General features: G+C 40.2%; 1 protein-coding gene across 1 annotated transcript in view; it reads right to left on the bottom strand.

The window, feature by feature from the left end:
* Window positions 1-4,679: 4,679 nt before the first annotated feature.
* Window positions 4,680-11,973, bottom strand: part of MPPED1 (metallophosphoesterase domain containing 1) — a gene marked incomplete at both ends in the record, with an annotated part of 46,158 nt that continues 38,864 nt past the window's right edge. Inside the window, 2 exons of the mRNA XM_080639202.1 lie at window positions 4,680-4,798; window positions 8,407-8,520. Of these exons, the coding sequence (XP_080495328.1) occupies window positions 4,680-4,798; window positions 8,407-8,520 (233 nt within the window). The remainder of the gene's footprint in view (window positions 4,799-8,406; window positions 8,521-11,973) is intronic.

Below are 11,973 nucleotides of genomic sequence, written 5' to 3'. Positions count from 1 at the left end.
GAATTGAAATTATTTTAATTTCTAAACAAAGTGAGTAAAATGCAACATAATGGCAGTTTACAAAATAATGAATGGGGTACATATAAGGACTCCTATTTACACTTTTCACATAAAACGAGAAGAAAGGGACAGTCAATAAACCCGAACAGCAGCACACGTACAAGGATAAGCGAAATAGTGTTGCTCTAATGCGCTGTGCATAATCACCCGGGGAGCTTGCTGTTCCACAATATCATTAAAATCCCAGATGCAGAGAGACTTGCAGAAAAGGGACAGGAATGTACCTGAAAGAAAAGAACATTTGGAGTTATATTCACTATGAGTGAGTTATATCAGCAGTGAGCAATAACATGGGGTTTTAAGAGAGAAACTGTACAAACAGGGATAAATGGGAGTGGGGCAAAGATCCCCATGGGCAGATTATTTCCAGCATTGCCTTCTACGGAATGTTGTGTTTCTCCTTTCTCTGAAGCATTTACATTGGCTATTATGGCTTTAAACCAACAGAGGGTAGATTTAGACTAGGCATCAGGAAGAAATTCTTTCCTGTGAGGGTGATGAGGCACTGGCACAGGTTGCCCAGAGAAGTTGTGGCTGCCCCATCCCTGGCAGCGTTCAAGGTCAGGTTGGACGAGGCTTTGAACAACCTGGTCTAGTGTGAGGTGTCCTGGCCCACAGCAGGGGAGGTAGAACTAGATGGTCTTTAAGGTCCTTTCCAGCCCAAACCATTCTAGGATTCAATTAGCAGCTGTCAGCAACTGGAGAAGACAAACCACTTCTTTTTTCCCACGGGCTCCCTCCTGCAGCAATGCCAGAGCACTTTGCACCCACTCTGTCCCCGTGATCACCCAAAGAACAGAGCTTTTCCCCTTCCCTGCCCACAGCTACTTGGTTGGTGGAGCACCCGTCAGGGCCAGCCAGGCGAGCTGCTGCCACCAGCCTTGCTCCCTCCAGCAACTTCCTTGAAGACTGCTGTAGTTTTGGAGACTGGCTGTAGGTGCCACCAAGTAGCATCATGTGGAAGCCTAAACCCATTTCCACAGGCTGGGTACAGCTGTAGTGGGTTGGAGCTGCCTGGGAAAAGACAACTGAGTCCCAGCTTGCTCATTGCTTGTAGCCAAGGAACATTTCACATCCTCAGCCATATGTGACTGAGGGAGGTGAAAAGAACGTCTTTTTTTATATTGACATGCAGTGGTATCTCCCCTATTCATCGTCAAAATGAACTGAAATTAAACCTGGTTAACAATTCTGCAGAGTGTTGGAAATGTGGAAGGTATCCCTGCCCATGGCAGGTGGGTTGGTATTAGATGATCTTAAAATCCTTTCCAAACCAAACCATTCTATGGTTCTATGCACTTATTAGTGATACACACCAGAACACTTTTGGGAGCAGTGCTGTCTGGATAAATATCAGTGAAGGTTAGCAATGGGGAGGTGGTGTGGGAGAATGATTTGAGAAAGCATCCGTGAATTTAAATAGAGCTGACATCTGAAAACCATGTTTGTGGAAACCTTCCTTTTCAAGGCCTCCCTAGTCCGAGGTACCTCAGACTTGAGGCAAGAAGCCCAGGCCTTGACTGTACCCACAAAGTTAAAATAAGTCACTTCACTTTGATCTCCCTCTCTGTGTTTCGTGTCCTTACACTCAGAGCACAAACCATCCTTCCTCTGACTGCTGCCCATTCCCGAAGCACGGCACCCCAGTTCCTTACTGCTTCACAGCTCCATTGCAGCACTTCCTCACGTTAGCTTTTCCCAGCCTCACAGACACATCTGGCGTATTCTCCTACCAAAATACATCGGTTACAGGTAGCAGTTGTGGTCCTCCCCTCTCTGCAACCCCAACTTCCAATTTGCTGCCTTCTGCAGGAGATGTGGTGGCTAGAAGAAGCTGGCAGGTAGAGCAGGGCACCTTCTGCCTATCACCCCCAGCCCCTCTGCCAGATGCCCCTCAACCCCTCCCGATAACAACTTTCATGTCCTGTAGCCTGGCTCCTACTCCTGGAGCAGATAGGCAGCCTTTCCCACAGAATGCATGAGGTGGACATAAAGAGGCTTTCTTTTTTGTTTGTTTCGGTTTTTTTAAGATTTTATTTGTCCAACATGCTTGACCAAAAAGTACAACAACAATCAAGTTATGCCAAAATGATTAAATAATCTTTACGCTTTCATACCTCAAGTACTTTAAATGATATTCTGAAGGAACAGCTGCTTTCGTATCCTTTCCACATAAAAATACACAGTATTTTGAAGATGCCTTGGGAAAAATTATTTTTAAGAGAATAGTTTATGGTCAACATACAAATTTTGTTGAGCCTAATAAAAGGACCTCTTCCCCAACTTTATTTAACACTTTTTAGTCTCTTAAGTGCCGTGAGCGAATGTAAACATTTCAGACTTTTAACATACAGCCAATTTCCTGCCACATTTGTGGCAAATTGCTTGAATTGTGACTAGCTAAGACACTTTTGTTCTAAATACGTGCTATTGCTCATCTTCCCAGTGATGGCCGGAGTTCATATTCAACTATGAATTTCAGTGCTTGCTGATTTAGGAGCTGATCTTGCAATTTCTATACCAATAGTTTTGACAAAAGCACTCATCTGAATTCATGGCAGGCTACTCATGCACTTGTGAACTATCCACCCAACAACCAGTTGTGGGCATCACTGGTTGGTTTGGGTTTTGTTTCAGGAAGAAGCAGCATGTTAGTTTAAACCCCAAATCACCCAAAAGCTTACAGGGAATGACAAACCTGCAACTTCTCATGTTTTCTGGTGGTTTCTGGTAGGTCCACAGCATGAGTTAGTTAGTTACAGGGCTCGAATGCCACAGCTCTCAGCAGCAGCTGGAAGAGCTGCTGTCCATGGGAAGCCAGCAAAACACAATGTTTCTGCCCACCCTGCTTACAGTTGAGGCTGACGTAGCCTGGTTTTGTGACACAGGCATTTTAAATTGTGTATGCATATGAAGTACATGCAGCTGCTACGTGAAGCTCATTTACACCCATAGATCAAGCGAAAAGTAACATACACAATTATCCAATGCATGTGTGCAGATGTGGGCTATGCACAGACCAGCAAACAAGCCTGTATTGGTAGCGTGATGGTCTGCCCGATATATGTGCACAACATTAACGTCTAGATGCCATCAGCCCCAAATTCAGGATGCAGCAGTTAAATTAAAACGGCTCCTCTTTGCGCACAGTTATTGATGAACTGACCATTGTCAGTTCAAGACAGAAACCCATTTCTTGTAGGGCACATCGGAAGCACATTTTTTTCTGGTGGGTCTGTAATCAATTCTCAACCTTCTGCCTAGGAAGGTTTTAATCCCAGCAGCTTCAACACCTCTGTTAACCAGCAGGAAAGACGCATGGGCAGTACCATGGCACTCGGCCATCCCAGTGAGCTTCTGACACGTCCTGCTTTACCTGGCGTCACATGCAAAATGACAGATGGGTTTCAACTCAGTTGACAATTTTGTCTTGGGCCTCTTTTACCAGTGTCCATGAGCGAGCAAACACCAGTGACAGGTTTTACGAGTCTCTGTACCCACTGGTGTGTACTCATTACTCATTGCACTTACACTACCACATAGCTACCCAAAAATGAATGCCCAATCTCCACCTTGGGATGACCCCTTCCCCTTGACATCTGTAATGTTCTCCAAGGACAAAATGATGACATTTAATCACTTTCTGACTGGGGCCAAATTCGAATCAGTAACCTCATTATTGGCTGCATGTCCCATTAACAGGTTTTAAACAAATAGTCCCAGTGGATTTTATTTAAAATACCACTAACGAACATACAATCACGTATTGCCTGCCCACAAGAAAACACAGTTATATTTTTTTCTTTTCTGTTTCTTTTTTTTTTCTTTTTTTTTTTTTTTTTTAAGGGAAATGTCATCCTTTTTTTTCACAGGTGAGGCCAGGTTACAAATTCCTGAATTTATACTGCACTTAACACAGTCTCCCTTCTTGAATGTTGAGCTGTTTACAGCATGCTGGCAATATGCACCATTTCCCTTACCATCTGTAACGCCAGATGTAGTAAAACTTCATTTCAGTACAGTGAATTAGGGCCTCTATTGCATTGGTTTTGAATAGATGCAAAGACTTAGACCTGGAGGACTTGACGTAAGAGCTTTCCTCCTGTGACTGGTCAGTCGTGCACCATCTTTTATATTTGCCTTGTTAATTAAGGGAAAACATCTTTACCATCATTCTTCTTTTACCAAGAGCTGACTGGGAAACATCTGAAATGAGGAAATCCTAGTCTAAACACTTAAGTTTAAACTGTAAACTTTCTTAGAGAAACATTACTTTGAAAGACATTGTTCTTTTAATAAGTCCAATATAATGTACGGTATATACAAAAGTCCCTACTTGAGATATATATATATATGTATATTATATATGTGGAATGCATTCACTTTTCTGTGTTCACAAATATTTTAATGGTGAAATGTTAAGAGTCTTTAATCTGTTTCTGGCACCAAAATGTCTTTATTCCTCATCCACTTTTGTCACTCAAAATTTATCTGTTAAGAGCTAGCAGGGAAAAAAGAAGATTTTTGCTTTTTTTTGTTGAATGAATCCCTATTGGGATTCTCAGCCAGCAATATAAAGTTGCTAATGTGTTCGGTACAACTTTAAATCCTCATTATAATCATGTGTTCCTTGGAGTAGGTAAGTCAATAACTATAGGTGGATTAAGTGGCTGGTAATTCACAGTGCACACAGATGCGTTCACATAGGTAGTAGTTCCATCAGCCATGACACCATAGCCTGTGAAGAAAGACAAACTCTGGTTATTCTCATTATTCATCACTATCTTCTTCCTTTTCTAATTATTCGCCTTTATCACACAGCAGTAAGTGCCACATTTATTACTCAGAAGGAATTTAAAAATTCTCTCCATGCAAAACGTGAGGAATCTGAATTAACATCCTGAATTAACACCATCTTTGTCCCACAGCAGAACTTTTTGCCATCTTTTAAATTGTGTAAGAAAATTGAAATGGACCCTCACTACCTAGTGGCTGTATTCTCTGGTAGCCAGCTCACCGAACTTTCCTGGAAAAACAGATAATTTTCTCTGCAAAGCTTTTTTCTTAAAACCTTATCAGTTTTGGAAACGATAAGAAGATAGATAGAGCTTAGCCAATTGCAGCACTGAAAAAACCCCATACTTCTGATCATTTAGGTTTGCAGTCATCAGTGCAGCAAACTCTGGACAATTTTCATCTTTCGACTTTTTTCCTGTCCTGTGTTGTGTATCTTTTAAGCAACCAATAAGGATAAAGTATTGCTTGACTAAGGGGACTACGTGTGCATGTGCGCCTGGGCAGGATTTGTCTAGTAGGAATCTCTTGTCACTATGTGTTTGAATTTGTAGACCAAGTTCCACCAAATTTGCTGGAAAGACACTAAAATGTCTAGCCAGTCAAAGAAAAAACATGGCTATGAGAAGGTGAATTTAAGCCCTAAGATACCATAGCATTTCCATAGGAGAAAACTTTTCTGTAAGTCTCACCAGTGGTAAAAGAGCTTTAACTACATCTCATGTCTGACTAGACACCCAAGCCAAACAATTCCAGATCTAAATCTGAAAAAAAATCAGACTTCTAGCTCTAATGCCTGTAAGAAATACAGTGAAATGCTGTTTCAGAGAGTGAAGCAGCAGCCCTTTAACTGCCCTCGTGTTATGAAAAAGTAGACACACTCTCCATTGCCAAAAATCTTTTCATGAATGACTAGGAAAAAAGAGAAGCTTGATTCACCAAAACTAAAAGCTTAATGTTGGAAACTTGCATTGAAACATTATGATTAACATGAAAAAATGCATTCAAAATCAGAAATATATGACTCTGGGGAAATCACATGCTAGAAAGCATTTGTACTAAGATTCAATCCCACTATTATTGAAGTTAATAGTGAAACGTATTCGTTGCCACATACACTGAGGTACAGCTATTCAAATCCTAAGTGCTTAGGATTCTACAGTTTTTCTGAGCACAATTTTGTGTCTTATGGAAGCACTGATAGATGCATAATTTACAAACAAAGAAACAGTAGCCAAATTCCTCTCTTTTTTGTTCCTTAAAACACCCTGAATAATGCAAGGCCTCCTGGACTCCCCATGGAAAAACCACACTATAATTAGGGACAAGGGAGGGAAGAAAACTCTGTCAGGTTCCTGTCACAGACATTTCTTTAAATCATTTGCTGTTGCCACAGAACAATTGTTCTGTGTAAAACACAAACTGCACAGAGGACAGTCAGCATTGCTGCTGGGACTTTCTGTCTCCTCAGCTACATCTTTAGAGAGAACAGAATCAGCTTGCTAATACATTCTTTTTGCTGAAAGATTCCTAATGCTGCAGTTCTCACTCACACCCTACTGCCAGCAGAGTTTCCCTGTCCATTACCCTGGCCAAGTACTGGATGCAATGGGCAAAGCAGGATTTTAGCCAGAGTCCCTGCCATGCTGCTAGTCACTCCTATGGGTCAACCAGCAGCAAGCCCATGTGTAGAGGTATTTTTTTGGCAGAGACAGCAGTGCAGAGGGGGAATAAAGAAGAAACATCTCTTCTAAGCATCTTTTCCTTCTGGATATTCAGTAAATGACTGCTGCAGATGTAGCTATGCTCAGTCAGGGGAAGAACTCATCTGTTCAAATCATGCATTCCTTCTACAAAGAACAGCTTCGTTTGCACAGGCTGTCTGCAATGGGAATTCTCCTCTGCAGAGATTTAGCATCCCACTGCAAAACAGGCTATGCAGTTCCCCATTTGTTTTCTCTAAATTATGATAGTTAACAAGACGAGTACCTTGTTTCTGTGTTCTGATATCTACTGTGCCAACTGTATTAATTCACAGGATTTACTATTCTGTGGAGGTGCCATTCTCTTCCCTTGGGAGCCAAAGTTGGGTTTGGTCTTAGCAGATGTGATTTTGTTTACCTGCCTGAAGCTTCATGGCTTGCTGTTTGCTTATATCCCCTGCAACCCACTTGGCTTACTATTTCTGAGAAGACAATGAGTTTGAACTGTATTCACCAACTCCCTTGTACAGAATCTCAAAGACTGCTCTAACAGTGGAAGGTTAGGGAAAATACTGTCTATGTATTGTGTGTTCACTCTGTGATTTTAACAGCACATTGGACACTAGCTAGGCATTAACAGGTCACCACAGACAAGACACATGAGCAGAATCAACTTAATCCCTGAGCTGTAAAATAATGATTTGAATGTCTTCTCCATCAATTTCTCACCAGCACACCTCTCAGCAATGTCACTTCTAACTTAGCATGGTGAAAGCCCCTAGCAGCAACTTGGAGTGGTATTTCTTGGGAAGGGTAATGATTCTTCACAAAACCAGAAATATCTGCATTCCAGCTATTCCAGTGTTCCCATTTGTTCATTTCTACACTGGTGAGACCTACAGAAATCCTACATCAAAGGCTGGAGCAGTCCCAGAAGCAGAAAACTGGCAGTTATGGAGCACCTTTTTCTGCCAGTAAATTAATGTTGCCAAGGACTAAGCAGCTGATAATAACATGCTTACATGCCAATGGGTACACTTCTGCACAGCCCAGTGGTTTCTTTGGATGAGGGCACTGCTTGAAGTCTTGCTGCCATAGTATGTGAACAAGACAGACATCTCTACAGCAGACAGCATCTACTTTCCCTTTTTCTGGAAACAAACTCCCCTGGTCACTGACTTCAGTGGAGCATATTTGTCACCAGTTACTGACTTATGTGAAGGGAACTCATTTGTTTCCAGTTAAAAATTAAATAGTCAAGGGAACCATTTTGTTTTGTCTCGGTACAAAATGTTTTCCTTGCCGAAGCAAATAAATACACGAATAAATATCTTAAACTTCTGCCCAAGTCAGTGGTGACATCCCTCTTGATCTTAATTTCATATACATGCTGATGAGGAGAGACAACCTTTACTGTGCAATCTTGAAGATTTAGCCTCAGCAGCACCCCTCAAAGTATTCCTACACATTCACACAGAAAACTGAGACACAGAGATCTTACATGAATTATCTGTCACAGAGACTCAGCAGAGGAAAATACAATCCATCAATCCTAATATTTAGTCACTTTCTGTAACTACTGGACTCATGTTCTTACTTTAAAATTCACAGTAATCCTCTCTGTGGAGGAGGCATCACCTGTTTTACAGATGTAGAAAAGAAGCCATAGTACAAATACTGAAATTAGAGTATCAGCCAATTTCCTCTCTATATATGCAGCTAAATAAGTACCTGAATTCCACAAGTGCTTCAGTTCAGACATTCAAGTTTGAAAATGCTGTTAAACTAGACAACTTCTGTGTTTGTGGTTTCCACATATATATATGTATAGAAAGAAATGTGTTCTGACCTTCATGGATATGTCCAAAAACATGAAGCCTTGGCTGTATTCGTCTCTGGACTGTGTTCAGCAGCTCAACACATCCTACCCGTTGCATTTTCTTAGGGACCCAGTCTAGAAAACCTTGCGAAAAAAAAAAAGAAAGCTTTACAAGAAGACAGGGTATCTGCAAAGCTGTACTGCTATACAGCATTTCTGAGATTTCATGGTTTGTCGCTTTTCATAAGCAGCCACTGAAGAATGGACATGGAAATAACAGTGTTTGCCTTGGTAAGTGCAAGAAGGAAGGAAAAATACTTGAGGAAAACCATAAAAGCTCATCTGAAGAAAAAGGACTATGATAACACTTTGCCAGGTGTCTTCCAGAGAAAATAAATCACTGTAATTAAAGCATTTTTAATGTGAAAACTCAATATGCTTTATGAAGTTTTCTTTCTTTAATAGAGTGAGGTTCAAAGAGCAGTATGTCCAAAGTCAGTCTCTTCAGAATGCAAATCAATATTTGGCTATTTAAATCTAGCCTTGAGATGTAGCTTTTGAAATTGAACAATTTAACTGATGAAATGGAATCTGTGTTGTTAATAATAAAATTGTACTGTTATCACATTCAGTCTTAAAGTAGTGGAATTCACATGGGGAATCCAGAGCATACCTAAACCCAACCTTATCAAGGAAATGGGTTTAAGCATCTCATGACACACCAAGGCCAACTAGCCTAAATCTATGAACCTCACATAGGAAAAGAACTCAGCCCATCTGCAGTAGATGTTTTTAAGAGCTATAGTTAGTTGCACCACATTTGTATAAAAATTCATTTTTTTTATGTATACAGACAAAAAGGTACACCAACTTGCTTTTGTGTCTAGAAACATACTGCAGAGGGATGCTTACTGCCAACTGAAGTCTCATGTTTCCTTCATAGTATAAGAAGGATGTTGTTTTATTAGAGGGTTTGCAATAACCATTCTTGTTATCTTTCTATTGTTCTGGCATTTTCATCAGGCTCGAATTTGGAAACCTAAAAGGTATAATCACTCCGTTTCTCTTTAGCTGTTCTTTCCCTGTGTGCCTGTCATAGCTTTGTATCTCTTAAATTGCTGCAACAGAAGGAATATATTGTGCCTCTGAGAAACCAGTAGTCAGCCAGAGAGGTATACAGCATGGACCTAGTTCTCATATGTTTACTTTTGACGTCCATTCAAGCATGGCTAAATAGCAGCTAACCAACTGGCTTAAAAGACCAGGACGGTGGTATTCAAGCTCTTGGAAAAACTCAGAGATTTGCTAGAGCTTCAGGGTAGGTTCACACATTGAGATGATCATCTTTAGACGCCAGTGCTTGAAAACTGGGCTCACTGTAGTGTGGGGTTTTATGAAAATTGAAAAAAAATTGCCCTTTTATCATAGTTACTCAGAGAGCAAAGTCCAGTTTTCAGAAATGAGTTGGGAATGAAGCATCCTAAATGTCAAAAAAAAAGGAAGTTCTCACGACGGCCATAGACTCCTAATTAATTCAGACACAAAGATGTACAAAGAAAAAGCCCTGCTGAATTACAGAGAGAGCAGAGCAATGCTTGGTCCTGGTAACAGATTTTATCAGTCACCCTTGGTATCCAACACAGGTCAAAATTCACTGTAGGAAATAATAAGTATTCAGGATGCCAAAGTGAGGACAGAAACTCCCCTGGAATCCAGTCATGCTTTTTTTCAGAGCAAGAGTGTTATAACCATAGGTTTTGTTACTGCAGTGATTTGAAATAGTTAATTGTCAAAATGTCTGTGGTGAACATAAAGCCGAAAGTATTTCCACTTCAAAAACTTCACAAACAAAAATCCATAAAATTAACTTCTCCATTAAATTAAGCATTATTTATGTTGAACATGTTTTTGTTTACATGCATTATCACCCTTCTGAAGCTTTCCCATATGTTTGCAGCTTATTATGTACACCTGACTACACAAACTAAGAATAATTGATTACACCTAGCTAACAATTAGAGTTCATCTTAGGGTTTTTTTAATGTTTGGTTACTTGAAACAGGTTTCTGCAGCTGTCAGGAAAGTATAAATCTTTGTCACCGACAATCAAGCAGACAGCTACAAATGAAGACTTAAAGGTGAAATTAAATTAAAAACAAACAAATAAGAGAAAAGTAAACTTTGTGAAGATGAATAAAAGAATCATAAATGCAGATCTTTAGGAATCAGGGAAAAGGCTTGAAAAGTTATACTATACATAAAAGTAACAAAAATACACTGATATAGAAACAAGCGTTAGCACTGATCCCATAATCATGAATCCAATATTTCATAAGCTATGAAATATATGCCTTATCATAGTTAACAACACACAGGTCATATAAAATGGTCAATAATAGCTGTTTTAACCTTTGTTTTCTCATCCTGTGTGAACATCCTGTGTATCCCTCCCCCGCTTTCATCCCAAAACACTACTCAGAAAAGAAAAATTACTCAGAATTTTGTTACATGCCTAACTGACTTAGAAACACTAAGTCCATTAACTCTTAATGGTGCTTCTGCATCTAAATCATTCAGGCAATTTAAAATCTATCTAACAATGTAGTATTAATTAGTTTAGGAGGATGCATGCTCTTTTGAAGTGAGTGAATGAGAAAGCAGCACAAAAAACAGATGATGGACAGAATTTAGGCAACCACGCTGGAGAAAAAAAGAGAAGAGGAATTTGCAAGAGCACTGATTGCTATTTATGATCATTAGGAACAGCTCTGGTGATGCTGTCCAAGATCAGAACAACAGTAATCAGTTTTCTGGCTAAAATAATTGGCTGGGAGGGTCAAGGAGGATCCTGTCTCCCAAAATGTCTGTGGACAGAGCTACACCATAAGGTGGTTCTGTAAGTTAGGCAGAGCACTAATTTCTTTTGAAGCATCATACATTTGTTGCAATGGGTGTCAAGGAGACCAACAGCTGATGCCCTCAGGCAGAGGGTTCTGTTCCTGAGCCATCTATTAATGCATCAAAAAGAAAGATAAAGAAATGAGAACTTTAAAAAAACAAAACCCTTGGAGGACAGTTGAAGCTTAAGAATTAAAAAGAGAACAAACACTGAGACATGGAGATGGGGGAACTAATGTTTCCCCATTACAGTCACTGGAGATGGGTGGCTCTTCATCTGAATTACTACGATTACTAAATTCATTATTAAATTTATTATTAAAGCACGTTTGCTGAGTGCCAGCTCTGCAGTACTCTCTAGAGGTTCTCCTGCCTCTGCTGATCCCAGAGGCTGCCTGGAGAGGCCTGGTGGCTAAACCAGCTAGGCAGCTAAAGCTAGGTGGTGTGAACCCCTCTCTCCACTTTCCAACATTGGATTTCATGTGCTAGATACAGGGATATTGTTTGGATCAGCTGAAGGTTGGATTACTTTACAGCTGATCAGCTGGTTTTAAAAATTGCTTAAAAATACTGAAAAAGCTTCTGAAAAGGTTTTAAATATGACTTATAAATAAAAGTATATCAAAGACCCAGTGTCATGCCTTGGATCCTAACAGGGATTATCCCCAGTAATAACTGTTTGGAGCTGATATCTCAAGG

Source organism: Psittacula echo, assembly GCF_963264785.1.
Source record: "Psittacula echo genome assembly, chromosome: 1".
In the NCBI taxonomy this organism is placed as follows: domain Eukaryota; kingdom Metazoa; phylum Chordata; class Aves; order Psittaciformes; family Psittacidae; genus Psittacula; species Psittacula echo.
This window is presented reverse-complemented; position numbering and strand designations above follow the sequence as displayed.